Source organism: Geotrypetes seraphini, chromosome 2 (assembly GCF_902459505.1).
Source record: "Geotrypetes seraphini chromosome 2, aGeoSer1.1, whole genome shotgun sequence".
Lineage (NCBI taxonomy): Eukaryota > Metazoa > Chordata > Amphibia > Gymnophiona > Dermophiidae > Geotrypetes > Geotrypetes seraphini.
Genome location: NC_047085.1, coordinates 289,276,088 through 289,295,246, shown reverse-complemented (window position 1 = coordinate 289,295,246; position 19,159 = coordinate 289,276,088). Strand labels below are relative to the sequence as shown.

The 19,159-nt window shown below is 46.4% G+C and overlaps 1 protein-coding gene across 1 annotated transcript in view; it reads right to left on the bottom strand.

Annotated features, from left to right (window-relative positions):
- The window catches only part of TERT (telomerase reverse transcriptase), a 183,359-nt gene that overhangs the window by 111,731 nt on the left and 52,469 nt on the right, over positions 1 to 19,159 (bottom strand). Inside the window, exon 4 of the mRNA XM_033929798.1 lies at positions 10,883 to 11,072. Coding sequence (XP_033785689.1) covers positions 10,883 to 11,072 — 190 coding nt within the window. The remainder of the gene's footprint in view (positions 1 to 10,882; positions 11,073 to 19,159) is intronic.

Sequence of the window (19,159 nt, the reverse complement as noted above, 5' to 3'; positions counted from 1 at the left end):
GGAGATAGAAACCTCTATTCAACATAATAGTTTCAGCATTGCCCAATTGTAGAACCACTTTAAAATATTTTCTAAGTAGTATCTCAGGAGAGAGCAATGAGCATTTTGGGAAATTCAATATTCTCAGATTAGAATCTCTCATGATTTTCCATAATCTCAACCTGTCTACGCAACCAAAGACTATCTTTGATTGCAGCGGTACTAGTTTGTTGTAGAGTACCCATATGAGATTCTAATTTTTTAACTGCTCCTTCCAACTGAATAATTTTTTCATCCGTTTTTTCCAATTTAGACATTACTTGATCTGAAAAAACACAAAGCTTTTGTACTGGACCCTGTAGTAAAGCTTCAGACCTTTTAACCACTCTCCATATATCTTTTAAAGTTATATTCTGAGGAATTTCCTCAATAGACGAGTTCCCAATAGGAAACTCAACTGGTTGGATTTTATTACACTCTAATGGGGATTTTATCTGTGGTTCTTGTACCAATAGGTCTGAGGCTGTGTTTTCTCCTAAAGGAAGACTACCATTAGGACAAGTCTCCTCTGGAGAAAAACAGGAAATAGGTGGACCCGGGGAATTCTTTCCCCAGAACTTAATGAAGCACCTGATACATTTCCTGTGATAGGAGAGGAAGGAATAGGCTTAGAAACCAAAACTAAGCGTCTCTCAATAGGGCTTGGGAGAGTTGGAGTACTAGTTAGTAATAATTTAAGCTTTATCTTATGCTTTCCTATACTCACAACAGGCACAAAAAAAATTAGGCAAATTTCTCAAACCGTTTTCTCTACTACAATGGAACTCCACTGGGACTCCAAAGGGACTCCTAAGGGGTGTGCCCCTTTGGCCACACCCTGCAGCTGCACCGCAGGAAGTGGCAAGTTCTTAACTCTGATGTAGCCCCGCCCCTGAAATCAACACGGGGAGGTCGGGAACAGCTGACAAGATGAAAAGTGCTGCAAAGCCACAGGGTCTCTCCTCTCTCCCAGGCAGAAATGCCTCCTCACTCTCCCAAATCAGCTTTTTTACAATATAAATGTTCAATAAGTATGTTTTTAAGAAGTGACCTTTAACCACCTAGGAGAAGTTAAGAGAGGATGTGCAATGAGCACAGAAGCTTCATTGCTCAACTGACTGTGTGGTAGAACTGCTGCTGTTTAGAAAAGAGAAAATTCCTGTGCGTTTGTAAGTATGGTGATGCCCTCTCTTTTTAAGATTTTTAAAGAATATTTTTAACTCAATGCTGTTTGTTTGTAAAAGGCATTAGTGGGCATTTTATGCTGTTTTATTCATTTAATTTTTAGGCTTGAGTATGATGATCAGAAAGAAACTCCTATAGGTATGCATTTTTATGGTTTTCACTCTGTTCTACATCAGCAAAGATATTGCATAACATTGGCGTTGTTTCATCCCACCTAACGCCGGCCCTCTGCTGTGGCATAGTTACCGCGGGCCACATAAAATGGCCAGGAGGGCTGGATTCGGCCCACAGGCCTTGTGTTTGACACATGTGCAAAAGAGATCCCACACTTTCTTGAATTCAGATATAGTGTCTCCACCACCTCTTCTGGGAGACTGTTTCACTAATTTACCACCCTTACTGTAAAAAATTATTTCCTTAGATTACTCCTGAGCCTATCACCTCTTAACTTCATCCTATGCCCTTCTCATTCCAGAGCTTCCTTTCAAATGAAATACTCGACTCATGCGCATTTACGCCATGTAAGAATGTAGATAAGAAAATTAATTATTATTATTTAAATTATTATAAATGTCTCTATCATATCTCCCCTCTCTCACCTTTCCTCTCAAGTATACATATTGAGATCTTTAAGTCTGTCCCCATACACTTTATGACGAAAACCATGCACCATTTTAGTAGCATTCCTCTGGACCAACTCCATCCTTTATACTGTATATACTCGAATATAGGACGAGATTTTGGGGCCAAAAAAATGGCCCAAAAATGGGGGTCTCGTCCTATATTCGGGTCATCCCCCAGTGACCACCCGATACCCTTCCAGACTTCCTGCAGGCCTGCCATTAGGCCGTGACAGGAGGGATCCCTCCCATCTCCTGCCCCGGCCAACACTAACAATTATCACCCTCTCTCCCTCGTGTACCTTTTCCCTGGTGGTCCAGCGTGTATCCCGCCCTGAACCCCTTCCTGCAGATTTCAATGCTAGTAGCCAGCAGCGCTCCTTGGCCAGCACACAGGAGTGAGCTTTTTGTGCTCCTGGCTGGCCCTGCACCATTCCTTGATAGGCTGCCATGAAAACCACAAGTTCTGCGAAAACTGGCCGCAGCCTATCAAGGAGTGGTGCAGGGCTAGCCGGAAGCACGAAAAGCTCGCTACTGCATGCTGGCCTGGGTGCGCTGCTGGCTACTAGTGGCAAAATCAGCAGGAGGGGTTCAGTGCAGGATAGACGCTGGACCACCAGGGAAAAGGTACATGAGGGAGGGAGGGTGGTAATTGTTAGTGTCGGCTGGGGCAGGAGACGGGAGGGATCCCTCCTATCCTGGCCTACCATTAGGTGGTTTCAGTTAAAGGGAAGGGTTAATCTGCTGGCTGGGTTGGAGGGCAGAGGGGAGTACGGGACAATCAAGCCATTGTGACATCACTGATGAGGTTTGTTCTTTTTGGTGGGAAGAGGGTACAAGGAAGGAAGGTGGGACAGGGTGCAGAGCCTGGCAGTGAGGGGGACAAAGTACAGAGCCTGGCAGGGAAGGGGGCTTGGTTCGGACCCTGGCAGGGAATGGGACTGAGTACAGAGCCTTGCAGGGCAGGGAGAGAAGGGGGCTGGGTGTAGAACTTGGCAGGGAGGGGGGCTGAGTGCAGAACTTGGCAGGGGATGGCACTTTAATATTAAGCCCCCATCTTATATTCGAGTCAAACATTTTTTCTACTTTTGGGGGGAAAAATGAGGGTCTCAACTTATATTCAGATCAATTTATAGTCGAGTATATATGGTATATCTTTTTGAAGAAGTGGTCTCCAGAATTGTACACAATATTAAACTAAACTAAACCTTAGGTTTGTATACCGCACCATCTCCACAGTCGTAGAGCTCGGCACAGTTTACAGGAATTGGGATGAGAAAGGAACTCCAAGGAAAGGATGAAGATCAGAGGAAAGAAGACTGTTTAGAGGACTAGGATATCAAAGAAAGGAGGGAGTGTTACATTTTTGAGAATAGCCAGATTTTCAGATGTTTACGGAATAGTTGGAGAGAGCTCAGGTTCTGAAGAGGTGAGGTAAGGTTGTTCCAGAGCTCAGTGAATCTGAAGGGGAGGGAAGTCCTTAGCTTTCCTGGATGGGAAATGCCTTTTAATGAGGGGAAGGATAGTTTCAATTTTTGGGTAGGTCTGGTGGAATTAAGATTCGAGGAGTTCCAAAAAAGTGGAATAAAGGGAGGAAGGATGCCGTGAAGGATCTTGAAAGTTAGGCAGATGCATTTGAAATGGACTCTGGAAATTATCGGAAGCCAGTGAAGCTTAGACAGGAGCCGTGAGACGTGATCAAATTTACTTTTTGCAAAGATAAGCTTAGCCGTGGCATTCTGAATCCGCTGGAGTCTGTGAAGGTTTTTCTTTGTTAGGCTTATGAAGATAGAATTGCAATAATCCAGTCTGGAGAGGATGATGGATTGGACGAGTATGGCAAAATGCTTTTGATGGAGACAGGATCTTACTTTCCTCAGCATGTGAAGGCTGAAAAAGCATTTTTTTACCAGGGAATTGAGGTGGTCATTGAAGGACAGTGTAGAATCAATGATGATGCCCAGGACATTGCTGGAGAATTCAAGCCGCAGAGTGGAGCCAGAGGACAGTAGGATGGAGGTGGGTAGCTGATCTAATTTTGGGCCGAGCCAAAGCAGTTTTGTCTTGGACTCATTCAATTTCATTTGGACGGTGTGGGCCCAAGATTGGAGGTTCGATATACAAGAGGATATGTTCTCTGGGAGGTTAGTAAGGTTCGAATTGGTCTCGAGGAGGACAAGGATGTCATCACTTCCCTCTTTCCCCTCTCTTGCCCTTTCTCCCAATTGTTCCCCACTTCCCTTAAGTTAATTCAACTTGTACGTCAACTCAACTTGTACCCCAATAATCTTTTGTAAACCGCATAGAACTTAACGGTATTGCGGTATATAAACTGTTATTATTATTATTATCAACATAAGTGTAAATTGTTTCGAGGGGGGATAGATGGAGGAGTTTTAGAGAGGACATATAGATGTTGAAAAGGATAGGAGATAGAGGTGAACCTTGCAGGACTCCACATATTGGTTTCCAGGGGGAGGATGAGGTGCCATTCATGTAGACAGTATAGGATCGGGAACGAAGGAATTTTGAGAACCATTCAAGGACTGTAGAGGTAATGCCTATCTCGGAGAGTTGGTAAATTAGAATATCGTGGTGGACAACGTCGAAAGCAGCAGAAAGGTCGAATTGCAGGAGGACGGCAAACTTATTGCGAGAGTGAAGTTGTTGAACCTTAGAAATTAGTGAGGTCAATAGGGATTCGGTGCTGAAGTTGGGACAAAAGCCATATTGGTAAGGTAGGAGAATGGAGAATCTCTCTAGATAGGATGAGAGTTGGGTCGATATGATGGACTCGAGCATCTTGGTTAGGAGAGGGATGTTTGCTATTGGGCGATAGCTGGATGGTGTGGAAGGGTCAAGGTCGGGTTTTTTCAGTAGTGAGGTTAAGGCAATATGACCCATTTCTGGGGAAAAAAGGCCCGAATGTAGGGCGGAGTTTAAGAGTTTGGTAATAGAAGAGATGGCCTGTGTGGGAATTTCCTTGTAGAGGTAGGAGGGGTTAAGGGTCTAAGGAAAAATTGCAGGATTTCAGTTTGAGGCAGAGTTTAAGGATGAGGGATTCAGATACGTGCTCAAAGGCAGTCCAGGATCTATCAACTGGGATAGGGCTAGAGACCATTAGAATAGGGGTGGAATCAGTGAGCACCAGGGAGTTGTAGGAGACTGCAGGTGGGAAGGAGCAACGTAAGGTTGAAGAATTTTGCTAGAACTTCGGCTGAGGGAGAGGAGGGGAGAGAGGTGGAGTCTTTTTTGGAAGTTAAGGAGCGCCAGATGTTGAAAAGTGTACTACTCTGGTTGTTGGATCTGGAGATTTTGTCACCATAGAAGTTCTTCCTTGCTTTTTTTAGTGCTGAATTGTAGAACTTAATATTGGCTCTCCAGGACTGTCTATCTATAGGGGAATTAGATTTTTTCCATTTGCGCTCCAGAGCTCGACATTTCTGCTTTAGTTCTCTGTGATATGGGAGGTACCAAGGGGCTTTACGAGGGTAGGAGATGGTTTTGGTGGAACAGGGGGCGAGGGAGTGGTAGGTAGACTTGGAAAGGGCAATCCAGTTATGCCAGTCGGTTTCTGAGTCTGCAGGCTTAGGGGCAGAGGAGAATTGTTTGAGAAATTTAGTCCAGAACAGGTCGCTTGTAATTTTTTTGCAGAAGGTAATGGAATTAGAGGGGCAGGGTGGAGCCCCAAGATGCGACATGAAAATGGGGAGGCAGAAGGTCCCAAGGAAATGGTTGGACCAGGGGACATGTTCCCAGCAAGTGTCATCGGCTGAAGTTTTGTAAGCGGTAAGATCCAGGAAACTAATGAGGTCTAGTGTGTGCCCCTTTTCGTGGGTTGGGGATGGTGTGAAGGGGGAACCAAGAGAGGTGAGGAAGCTCTTAAATTCAATCGAATCCTTTCTGGTGTTGTCATCAAGGTGGAGATTGATGTCCCCAAAGATCAGTAATCTTTGAAATTTGAGGAAGGTATTTGATATGGTTTCAAGGACGAGATCGGAGGATTTTTTCCAAGGGGTAGGTGGGCGATATAGAAGCAGGATACCCAGTGGGTGAGGTTGGAGTTCGTCATTGACCGAGGCTAGCATGTATTCTAGAGAGGTGTGGCTACTCTTTTCGAGGAGCTGGACATCGAAGAATGATTTGTATAGAAGTGCCAGGCCACCTCCTTTTCAGTTAGTTCTGGGAGAGAAGAGACCTTGGTAACCGTGGGAGCAGAGTTCATTTTGTGTAAATATGTCATCTTTTGTGATCCATGATTCTGTAATGCATAGGAATCCCGGGTCAGAGACCTCGAGTAGGTCCTTCAGGATTTGAATCTTGTTGCATGCGGATCTGGCATTGCAATAGAGTGTTGGGACTGGGGTGAGAGAGTCAGAGGCAAGGTTGGGGAGGTTGGCAGGGGAAACAGGCTTTAAAGATGCGTGGTTGACTCTTCGAGGGTTATTTTTGGAGGGATGGTTTCTGGTGCGTAACAACGTGGGGATTCCGAGGCCAGGGCAGATGTTAAAGTCAATTGAGGGGTTGGGAAGGTTGGGAGAAGGAGGTTTCAAGCAGGGGGTGGTGTAGGGAGAAGAGCAGAGCAGGAGGAGAAAGAGCCATGAAGGCGGCTTCATGATGAGAGTTGGGGAGTCTTTGGGGGGCTGGGAGGTAGGGCTGGTTTGAGTTCGCGTGTGGGTAGTTTCAGAGAAGAGGAAAGGCTCGGTGTCAGCACAGGGGAGAGTTAGGGGCTAATTTAACCTTTGAGAGAAGGTTTAAAACGGGAGGGCAAATTGGTATCTAATTGAGGCAAGTGATAGAAGAAGGAAGGTGAAACTTAAGCATCAAATGTTTGTTGTTTTTTATTTATTTATTAATTTTTTTTTTTATTGGGAGAGCTTGATCGGAGGAAGAGCTAAGCAGTTTGGCATCAAGAGGGGAAGAAGGATGGCATAGAGCTCGATCCTTAGCAGTGGGTGCACTTTGATATCTAAACGGAATAATCAACTGGATAGTCAACTGGATAATGAACTGGATGATCAACAATAGGTAGGGTAAGAATCGGAGCAACCGGATAATCAAACTTGGCAGCAAGATAGTAACATGTAAGAATAATAAGTTACATTTAAGAACAATAAGTAGGGTAAAAATCAAAGCAACTGGAAATCAAAGCAAACTGGATAAGCAAGCAACTGGATAATATCAAAACAGCTGGATACTATCATGTAAGAAGTTTAAATAGGGTAAAAGTGGGGATTTGGACCTGGCGAGGTATGTCAGAACGGTCTTTCCTGCAAAGAGGTGTGGGACGGAGGAAGGAGGGACAAAATGGAGGAAGGCTTTCTCCTTCCTCTGCCTGAAGAGTCGAAGGGGAGAAAAACTTTCGACAGCCTTCAACGGGCTGACACAATCCGATGCTGGGAGGAGATCTGAAGGCAAAATGGGCAAAGTCGGCCCGATCAAGCCTGCACAGGCAGGGAGCTTACTGGCAATCCCCGGTGGTCAGGAGGGAGGCTGAGCTCAAAGAGAGCGGATGCAGGGCCGATCCCTCCTGCTTGAGTGATGCTGGGTGGAGGAAGGAGGGACAAAATGGAGGAGGCTTCCTCCTTCCTCTGCCTGAAGAATCGCTGGGGAGAGGACTTTCGGCGGCCCTCAACGGGCTGAGGCAATCCGACGCTGAGAGGAGATCCAAAGGCAAAATGGGCAAAGTCAGCCCGATCAAGCCTGCACAGGCTCCTCCATCCTTATTCGCATTTGTCTTCTGCAGTCCTGCTCCCGGAAGTTCAGCCGTAAACACAGAACAGAAATATTTATTAAGCAATTCATCCTTTTCGTTATCAGCTTTTACATATTTCTCCCCTTCACCTTTGAGTCTCACAATGCCACTTTTGCACTTCTTCCTATCACTGATATATCTAAAAAATGTCTTGTAATGTAATGTAATGTAATTTATTTCTTATATACCGCTACATCCGTTAGATTCTAAGCGGTTTACAGAAAATATACATTAAGATTAGAAATAAGAAAGGTACTTGAAAAATTCCCTTACTGTCCCGAAGGCTCACAATCTAACTAAAGTACCTGGAGGGTAATAGAGAAGTGAAAAGTAGAGTTAGAGGAAAAATAAAAATAAAATAAACATTTTAACAAGACAGCACTGATCTAAATACTTTGGAAGGTAGAAGAGAGGAGAGAAAGGAATAGAAGCAGAAGGGGGAGCCGTTGAACAGTAGAATTCTGGAGAAATTTACATGATAGAAATAGAACAAAACAAAGACAAAAGGCAAAACAATAGATAAGATTAAAGATAAATCATAAGCTGGAAAGAAAAATAAAATAAAACTTTGTCTTCAATCCACGGTTTCAGCGTCAGTGATGAAGTGGAGCAAGTAAGTTTAGGAGGAGCGATTGACGTTTCCAGAAAGGGCTTCTTCAGGGAAGAGACTTGGCAGACAGTCCCAGGATGCCTATGTCTCCTCCCCTGCGATGTTCTCCCATCCATGCATTCCCTCCCAGACACACTGCCCGTGCCCCAGCCGCTCCAAGGAGGCTGCCCCAGATGAGGCCCATGGTGAATGCAGGATTCTCTCCTCTGCGGGAAAGCCGCCCGGAGCCGACAGTCGATCTTCTTAGCGGATTGCATGGGGGGAAGAGTTCACACTCTTGGTAGGATCGGGTCTGTGTGCTCTCGGTGGTTGTGGCTGGTCTCGTTGCTGCTTAGGTGTAAAAGCAGTTGATCTCCACTGCTGCTGATATTTAAAAGCAGGCAAATTGATCTCTCCAATGGACTGCAGGGGGAGGAGTTCACACTCCTGGCAGGATCGAGTCTGTGGGCTCTTGGTGGTTGCGGTAGGTTTCGCTGCTGCTTGTATGTAAAAGCAGTTGTTTTTCTACTGCTGCTGATATTTAAAGCAGGTAGATTGATCTCTTAAACGGGATATAGGGGGAGGAGCTCACATGCCTAGTTGGATCGGGGCAAGGGCTCCTATTATAGGCAGCTGGTCTTGCTGCTACTTAGGTGTTAAAGCAGTTGATCTTCCTAGCGGACTGCAGGAGGTGTGGAGCTCACACTCCTGTCATGGTCTGGTCTATGGGCTCTTGGTAGTTGCGGTTGGTCCCAATGCTGCTTAGGTGTAAAAGCAGTTGTTCTCCCACTGCTGCTGATATTTAAAAGCAAGTAGATTGATCTATCCAATGGAATGCTGGGGGAAGATCTTATATGTCTGGCTGGATCGTGGCAAAGGGTTCCCGGTAGTGGCGGCTGGTCCTATTGCTGCTTAGGTGTAAAAACAGTTGATCTTCTTATCGAATTGTAGGGGGGGCGGATCTCACATTCCTGGCAGGTTCGGGTCTGTGGGTTCTTGGTGGTTGCGGATGGACCCGCTGCTGCTTAGGTGTAAAAGCAGTTGTTTTCCCAATGCTGCTGATATTTAAAAGCAGGCAGATTGATCTCTCCAACAAATTGTATGGTCTTGTCTCCCCATTTTACCATCTCAGCTATTTTTTTCTTCCATTTGCATCTTTGCCTCGCTTAACTTTTCCAGATATTTTTGCCTGTCTTCCTTTCTGCAATCTTTTGTAGCTTATGAAAACTAAGCTCTTATTCCTTACCTTCTCAGCTACTACTTTTGAGGATCAAAGCAGCCTTCTTCTCCTTTTACTTTACTTGCCTCACAAAAAGGTTTGTCGCCCTTACAATAATTCTTTTCAGTTTTACCCACTGCATTTCTACTCCTTTCAGACGTTCCCATTTAGATAATCCCTTAATGTAATCCCCCATCCAAATAAAGCTAGTTTTTATAAAGTCTAGAACCTTTACTTTTGAATGAGCCCTCTCTATGCCTGTTTTAATATTAAACCATACCAAGCAGTGGTCACTAGATACCAGTTGATCACCCACTGTAACAATAGAAGGCACTATAAAATTTGCCAAAAAATGTTGAGACCATACAAACACACTGTAATTATGAAAGATTAAGCTCTTACCTTTACTAATCTTCTTTCTTGTAAATCCATGCTCTATTCCTGGACAAGTGGGTGATGCATCTATGGTCACTAGACAGCTTATAGGAAGTCTCATTTACATTTCCTCTTGGAGGGGGACCACTGGCTCTGAACCGGACTGTCCAGACAAAAAGCACCTCCGCTGAAGAGACTGGCATCCGTCATCAGGATCACCCACTCGGAGATCTGGAGGGAAGCCCCCTGGATAAGGAGAGGGGACTCAACCACCAGGTTAGACTGAGTTTAAAGAAAAATAAACATGACCAGAAAGACTAGCTCCTACAGTCTGCCTTATAGGAATGCAACTGGATTCCTGAGGTAAGAGGGGAGGGACTGAACACATTATGTAAATGAGCTTCCTACAAGCTGTCTGACAACCACAGATGCATAACCCACTTGTTCAGGAATAAAGTGGGATTGTACAAGAATAAACTGTATGTTATACAGTAGAATCTCAGCTATCCGGTACCCAGGGGGATTGGTAGATACTTGATAACTGTTTTTCTGGTTAACAGAGTGTATTAGAAACCTTATCTAACAATCTCAATTTCCTCCCCTCCTGAAGCACCAATACAGCAGCGGTTCTGAGCCACAAAGTCCTTCTTGATGGGACTCACCACGAGCAGCCTGTTTTGAGGCCACCTTTTGCTGACTGGCTGCGCTTGGGTAAGGAAGGGAAAGAGGGAGAGAGCAAGGGGGTTCACGACTCAGTACCACTGCCTGCTTCTGCCACTAAGGGGCTTGAGGGAGAGAGAGAGGAGGGTTTTACAGCTCAGGACTGCTGCCATGCTAGTACTTCAAGGTGGGAGGGGATTTCTCTCTCAGCTGCTTCAAAGAGGGAGGGGGATTTGCAGCTCAGGATGCTGCCAGGCTGTTGCTTTGGGTCCAGAGGCAGGAGGGATTGTGGCTCAGGAATGCCGCCGGTTCAAGTTCTTTGGGGATTGAGGAAGGGAGGGTGTTTGCAGCTCAGGAACACTGCCGCTTTGGGGTCATTTTTTTGTCAGTTGATCGAGAGAGCCAGTTAATCGAGATTCTACTGTATATATAAACTAGATATAAACTACAAGAGTACCAACCTTCTTATGTTGGCTTCCTTTGCTATAAGTTTTTGTTCCTGTGGAAGCACTCATTTTCACTACTGCTCGTAACCCGTCTTGTTTGGGGATGAATCGTAGCATTGAAGTTAAAGGCACACATTTGTTTCGCTGCATCAAATCCACTTCCTTGGTAGACATCAAGCGAAGTTTCACTTTGGCATAATGCTTCCTAAAACAAACTTCTTGCATTAACTTAAGAGACAAAGGAGATCAAATCCAAGCTTGTAAACTGTAGGAGAGGCAAAAGAATATAAAGATTTTGGGGAAGTAAAATGTGAGCAGTAAACTGTTGTATTATGTAGGTCTGTCTTATTGTTTGCTTATTATGTATGTATAACAGATATGACCCACCTAGGTTATAGGCAGGATAAAACATTTTAAATAAATAAATAAAAAAAGTTACTGCTAAGAGAAAACTAACAGGAGTGTATCTTAGAAGGATTTGTTGAGAGGGTAATTAATACAAAGGGCTTCTTTTATTAAGGTGCGCTAGCATTTTTAGCGCACGCTGGATATTACCGCACGCTACACGGTTAGAACTAACACCAGCTCAATGCTAGCGTTAAGGTCTAGCGCGCGGGGCAATTCAGCGCGAGCTATTCCGCACGTTAATGCCCTAACGCAGCTTAGTAAAAGGAGCCCAAAGTGTGAATATAAGTGGTAGCTTCATGTTCTATGTTCAGATGACTGAAAGAGATGTGATGCAGATAGCACAAGCTGCAATTTGTGCTGTCAGTCTTGCTATAAAAAATATTACGTTCACAAATGCACCATATAAATGATATGCTTTCTCCAAAAGCAAAATTGCTACTAGGTGTTAGAAAAGGGGATGAAAATATGACTCTTGAGGCCATGTGATCTGTCTCACATAATAAATTAATTTTCTAAGCTGCCAGTGTACCTCATGTAACTGGTAAAATGAGTTCAGGTTATGAAAATACAGACACTTACGTTGACATTAAGTATGGTTTACCAACCAGTGTTAAAAATTTAGAGTAGGTAGTGTATTAGAAACCTTATCTTTAACCTTGAGTGAATATACCTAATGAATACTCAGTGTGTGACCTTAAGTTTATGTTTCTTTAACAGGCAGGGAAAATGCCCGATTCATGATTCGAATCTGTTTGTTTTTGTAAAAAAAACAAAAAACACAGGACTCACCGATTCAGCCCCGATTCAAGTTCATTCTTTTTTTCACCGCCGGCCACCGGACTCATTCCCATCTAATGTAACTTCCGGTTTTGCGAAATCGAAAGTTACATCAGAAGAAACGAAAGGACATGGGAGCGTCGAGGGGGGACCGAGCAGACCTCATGCAGTGGACCTCGGAAGCAAAGGGTATTTTTTGCTGGCTCTCTCTCCGCATTTCTCCTCTCTTCTCCGCGATTCCACATCCAGTCGAGTAAGTAAATGAACCGGCAGGGGGGGCTGAGAATCGGCAGGGGGGCTGATGAGTCTTGGCTGGGGATGGAAACTGGGAATCGGCAGGGGAGCTGGTGAGTCTTGGGGGCTGGGGATGGAAGGTGAGAATCAGCAGGGAGAATGGGGATGGAAGCTGGGAATCGGCAGGGGGGCTGGGGAGTCAGGAGGGCTGGGGATGGAAGCTGAGAATCAGCAAGGGGCTGGTGATTCTTGGGGGCTGGGGATGGAAGCTGGGAATCGGCAGGGGGGCTGATGAGTCTTGGCTGGGGATGGAAACTGGGAATCGGCAGGGGAGCTGGTGAGTCTTGGGGGCTGGGGATGGAAGGTGAGAATCAGCAGGGAGAATGGGGATGGAAGCTGGGAATCGGCAGGGGGGCTGGGGAGTCAGGGGGGCTGGGGATGGAAGCTGAGAATCAGCAAGGGGCTGGTGATTCTTGGGGGCTGGGGATGGAAGCTGGGAATCGGCAGGGGGGCTGATGAGTCTTGGCTGGGGATGGAAACTGGGAATCGGCAGGGGAGCTGGTGAGTCTTGGGGGCTGGGGATGGAAGGTGAGAATCAGCAGGGAGAATGGGGATGGAAGCTGGGAATCGGCAGGGGGGCTGGGGATGGAAGCTGAGAATCAGCAAGGGGCTGGTGATTCTTGGGGGCTGGTGAGTCTTGGGGGCTGGGGATGGAAGGTGAGAATCAGCAGGGAGAATGGGGATGGAAGCTGGGAATCGGCAGGGGAGCTGGGGAGTCGGGGGGGCTGGGGATGGAAGCTGAGAATCAGCAGGGGGCTGGTGATTCTTGGGGGCTGTGGATGGAAGCTGGGAATCGGCAGGGGGGCTGGTGAGTCTTGGGGGCTGGGGATGGAAGCTGAGAATCATTTCTGTAAGCTATCAGAAATTTGCTTAATTATCTACTCACACAGAAAAGCAGTAAAAGTCAATAGGTTCTCTGAGTGGGAACAACCTGTTTGATGTTGCACTCGTGTGATTGACCAACTGTATATCACTGTTTAATTTATCACATTGATTAATCTGAGCACATAGATGATGGTGTGTAGGCAGAGGGTGATTAACCTGTGCCTTATTGTGTAAACCGCTGGAGAATTCTCTCCCCTCGCTTACCTCTCTCGCTAAGGACATCCCGCTTCACTATAATAATTTATATGATTTATCTTATAAACATTATTGCGTGGTCTTTTCCTCAAGTGCTGAGACATCAGGTTGTTCCCACTTGGAGAACCTATTGACTTTTACTGCTTTTCTGTGTGGCTTTAACATTTTTGCTATTCATTATACCTAAACTATTATTCAGTAGAAAAAATTTAGTTTGTTCAATCAAGCAGAACATTCACTCATAGAAGTCCAATGTCCACACAGGATTTGATTGAACAAACTAAATTTTTTCTACTGAATAATAGTCTAGGTATAATGAAAGTAAACAGCAAAAATGTTTGAGTAGATAATTAAGGAAATCTAATCTAATCTAATCTAATCCTTAGGTTTGTATACCGCATCATCTCCACGTTCGTAGAGCTCGACGCGGTTTACAGTAGGAGAAATAGGAAAGAACTACAACAGAGGGTTAGAGGTAGAAGTGTGAAGAAAATTTAGAGGACTTGGGATGCCAAGATATAAGAGTTTCCTTGATTCCTAAGTTGGAGGGAGACTTACATTTTTTGAGAAAAGCCAGGTTTTCAGATGTTTGCGGAAAACTTGGAGAGAGCTCAAGTTCCGAAGAGGGGAGGTAAGGTTGTTCCAGAGCTCAGTGATTTTGAAGTGGAGGGAGGTCCCTAGCTTTCCTGTGTGGGAAATGCCTTTTAGCGAAGGGAAAGATAGTTTTAATTTGTGGGAGGATCTGGTGGTATTAGGGTTTGAGGAATTCCAAGAAAGAGGGATAAAGGGAGGGAGGATACCATATAGGATTTTGAAAGTTAAACAGGCGCATTTATAGTGGACCCTGGCGATTATCGGAAGCCAGTGGAGCTTGGCCAGGAGCGGGGAGACATGGTCAAATTTACTTTTAGCGAAGATGAGCTTGGCCGCGGCATTCTGAATCTATTGGAGTCTGTGGAGGTTTATCTTAGTTAGGCTTAAGTAGACAGCGTTGCAATAGTCCAATCTGGAGAGGATGATGGATTGGACAAGGAGGGTAAAATGTTTTTGATGGAAGCAGGATCTAACTTCCTCAGCATGTGAAGGCTGAAAAAGCATTTTTTTACCAAGGATTGGAGGACATTGAAGGACAATGTGGAATCAATGATGATGCCCAAGACCTTGCTCGAGAACTAAAGCTGCAGAGAGGAGCCAGAGGGTAGTGGGATGGAGGTGGGTAGGTGATCTAGTTTTGGACCGAGCCAAAGAAGTCTTGTTTTGGACTCATTCAATTTCATTTGCACAATGTGGGCCCAGGATTGTAGGTTCATTATACAAGAGGATATGTTCTTAGACAGGTCAGTGAGGTTCGATTCGGTCTCGAGGAGGACGAGGATGTTGTCTGCATAAGTGTAAATTGTTTCAAGGGGGGGATAGGTGGAGGAGTTTTAGGGAGGACATATAGATGTTGAAAAGGATAGGGGATAGTGGAGAGCCTTGCGGGACTCCACAATTCGGTTTCCAGGGGGAGGATGAGGTGCCATTCATGTTAACAATGTAAGAATGAGAGCGGAGGAATTTAGAGAACCAACCTAGGACTGTGGAGTTGATACCTATCTCAGAGAGTTGGTAAACAAGAATATCATGGTGAACAACGTCGAAAGCAGCGGAAAGGTCAAATTGTAGGAGGACTGGGAAAAAAAGACTGTTCATGCAAATGTCTCCAAACTGCTTAATGTGATTTTTTTTTTTTTTTTTTTTTAAATACTTTGTGAAATTTATTGTGTTGTTGATGCCTGCTGGCATCCTTTTGGATGAGCAGTTTGCAGTTTTTTCCAGGCACTAGGAATGTGCATCTGGTTTTTACTTTTTGTCAGGAAAGCAATGTTACTTACCGTAACAGTTGTTATCCAGGGACAGCTGGCAGCTATTCTCACTAGTGGGTGATGTCATCCGACAGAGCCCCGATACGGACGTCTCACAAGCATGTCTTGCTTGAAGAAACTTAGAAGTTTCGAGATGCCCGCTCCGCGCATGCGCCAGTGCCTTCCTGCCCGATGTACCGGGCGTGTCTCCTCAGTTCAGGTAGCTAGCCTGAGAAGCCAACCCAGGGGAGGTGGGTGGGACGTGAGAATAGCTGCCTGCTGTCCCTGGATAACAACTGTTACGGTAAGTAACATTGCTTTATCCCAGGACAAGCAGGCAGGTATTCTCACTAGTGGGTGACCTCCAAGCTAACCTCAATGGGAGGTGGGAGTGTTGGCAACTTAAGAGAATAAATTTTGTAATACTGTTTGGCCAAACTGTCCATCCCGTCTGGAGAGAGTATCCAGACAATAATGAGAGGTGAAGGTATGAACCGAGGACCAAGTGGCAGCCTTACAAATCTCCTCAATTGATGTCGATCTGAGGAAGGCTACAGAGGCTGCCATTGCTCTGACCTTATGGGCTGTGACCCTACAAGGGAGGGATAATCCAGCCTGGGCATAGCAGGAAGAGATACAAGCCGCCATCCAGTTGGAGATGGTACACTTCGATACAGGTCGTCCCAACTTGTTCGGATCAAAGGAGACGAAAAGTTGAGGAGCCGTTCTGTGTGGCTTGGTGCGATCCAGGTAGAAAGCCAAAGCACTTTTACAGTCCAGAGTGTGAAGAGCTGATTCTCCATGATGAGAATGAGGCTTTGGAAAAAATACTGGAAGTACAATGGATTGATTGAGATGAAATTCAGAGACCACTTTAGGCAGGAATTTCGGATGAGTGCGGAGGACCACCTTGTCGTGATGGAATACTGTGAAAGGTGGATCCGCCACTAAGGCCTGAAGCTCACTGACCCTGCGAGCAGACGTGAGGGCCACCAGAAAAACCACTTTCCAGGTGAGATACTTAAGAGGAGCCCTGTTGAGAGGTTCAAACGGAGGCTTCATGAGTTGAGAAAGGACGACATTGAGATCCCAAACCACAGGAGGAGGTTTGATAGGAGGATTGACATGGAAAAGTCCTTTCATAAATCTGGAAACCACAGGATGAGCAGAAAGAGGTTTCCCCTGTAGAGGCTGATGGAAAGCCGCAATAGCACTCAGGTGGACTCTTATAGATGTAGACTTGAGACCAGACTGAGATAGGTGTAGAAGATAGTCCAACACAGAGGATAGGGAAGCTCGCTGAGGCTCCTTGGCATTGGAAATACACCAGGAAGAGAATCTAGTCCACTTTTGGGAGTAGCATTGTCGAGTAGCAGGCTTCCTGGAAGCCTCTAAGACATCCCTCACCGCTTGAGAAAACTGGTGAGGAGTTACGTTGAGAGGAACCAAGCTGTCAGGTGGAGAGACTGCAGGTTGGGATGAAGCAGTGATCCTTGATGTTGAGTAAGCAGAGAAGGAAACACTGGAAGAAGGACTGGTGTCCTGCTGCTGAGTTGAAGCAGAAGGGAGAACCAAGGTTGTCTGGGCCACCGAGGAGCTATGAGAATCATGGTGGCTTGGTCCGATTTCAATTTGACTAGAGTCTTTTGAATGAGAGGAAATGGAGGAAACGCATACAGAAATCGATTCCTCCAATCCAGCAGAAAGGCATCTGCCTCGAGGCGATGAGGAGTGTAGATCCTGGAGCAAAACTGAGGCAGTTTGAAGTTGTGGGGAGCCGCAAAGAGGTCTATCTGAGGCGTCCCCCATTGTGCAAAGATCTGATGAAGGGGGTTGGAATGGAGAGTCCATTCGTGAGGCTGGAGGAGTCGACTCAAGTTGTCTGCCAAGACATTGTCCTTCCCCTGAATGTAGACAGCTTTGAGGAAGGCATTGTGGCGAACTGCCAAATCCCAGACTCTGAGAGCTTCCTGGCAGAGGGAGGCCGATCCCGTGCCCCCCTGCTTGTTTACATAATACATGGCGACCTGGTTGTCTGTGCGGATGAGGACCACCATGTCGTGAAGCAGATGTTGAAAAGCTTGAAGAGCATAGAAGATTGCTCTGAGCTCCAGAAGATTGATCTGATGGAGGCGGTCCGCACTGGTCCAGAATCCCTGAGTGCGAAGCCCATCCAGATGAGCCCCCCAGGCATAGGCCGAGGAATCGGTTGCGAGAACCTTCTGATGATGAGGAGGAGTGTGAAACAGCAAACCTCTGGATAGATTCAAAGAGGTCATCCACCAAAGTAGACACTGCTGAAGAGCAGAAGTGACTATGATGTGTCGAGTCAACGGGTCTGACACTTGAGTCCATTGAGAAGCTAGGGTCCACTGAGGAATTCTGAGATGGAGCCTGGCAAAGGGTGTCACATGAACTGTAGAGGCCATGTGGCCCAGGAGGACTATCATGTGTCTCGCTGAGATGGACTGGCGAGAAGATACAGACTGGCAGAGATGAAGAAGAGCATCAATGCGCTGAGGAGGAAGGAATGCTTGAAGCTGAATGGTGTCCAGTACCGCCCCAATGAAGGGAAGGGACTGGGTAGGCTGCAGATGGGATTTGGGGAAGTTGATCTCGAAGCCCAAGCTCTGCAGGAAGCAGATCGTGGTCAAGGTCGCCGAAATGACCTCTGGAGCAGAGGGGGCCTTGATGAGCCAGTCGTCGAAGTAGGGAAATACCTGAAGACCCCTGTTCCGGAGTGCAGCGGCCACCACCACCAGACACTTCGTGAAGACTCTGGGAGACGAGGACAGGCCGAAAGGAAGCACTCGATACTGCAGATGTAGATGTCCCACCCGAAATCTGAGGAACTGGCGGGAGGCCGGATGAATGGGAATGTGAGTGTAGGCCTCCTTGAGATCCAGAGAGCATAACCAGTCGTTCCGCTCGAGGAGGAGGTAGAGAGAAGCAAGGGTCAACATGCGAAACCTCTCCTTTACTAAAAACTTGTTGAGGACTCGAAGGTCCAGGATGGGTCGCAGGTCGCCCGTCTTCTTCGGGACGAGGAAGTACCGGGAGTAAAAACCCCGGTTGTGCTGGTCCACCGGGACCGGCTCGACGGCCCGAAGCCGAAGCAAAGCCTGAGCCTCCTGAAGGAGAAGGGCGGTCTGCGTTAAGTTGGAAGGATACTCTCTTGGAGGGTGGTCCGGGGGGACCCGATGGAAATGAAGAGAGTATCCTTCTCTTACGATGGAAAGGACCCAGAGGTCGGTGGTAATAGCCTCCCATTGATGGTAAAAATGATGGAGGCGACCCCCGATGGGAAAAATAGGGGGATGCAGAACGAGGTCGGTTATGCTCCCTGGAAGAGAGTCAAAAAGGCTGAGTAGCCTTCGGTGCAGCCGGCGGCTGAGGTTTCTGCTGAGCCTTCTGGGGAGGCTGTCTCTTCGCCGGTTGTCTCGCAGCAGGAGTCTGACGAGGAGTGTAGTGCTGCTGATAAATCAAAGGCGGTCTAGAAGGTCGAGACTGCTGAGGCTTGGGCTTAGGCCGAAGGATAGATTGAAAAGACTTTTCATGATCCGAAAGTTTCTTGGTAACAGTCTCGATAGACTCATCGAATAAATCAGCGCCTGCACAAGGCACATTGGCAAGTCTGTCTTGGAGGTTCGGATCCATGTCAATTGTCCGAAGCCACGCCAATCGACGCATGGCCACGGAACAGGCGGCAGCACGTGCCGAGAGCTCAAAGGCATCGTACGAGGACTGCATCAGCTGAAGACGTAGCTGGGAAAGGGAGGCTACCACTTCCTCGAACTCGAATCGAGCCTGAGCATCAATGTAAGGAGTAAACTTGCGGAGCACCGGCAAGAAGAACTCCAAATATGAAGAAAAAAAGAAATTATAATTG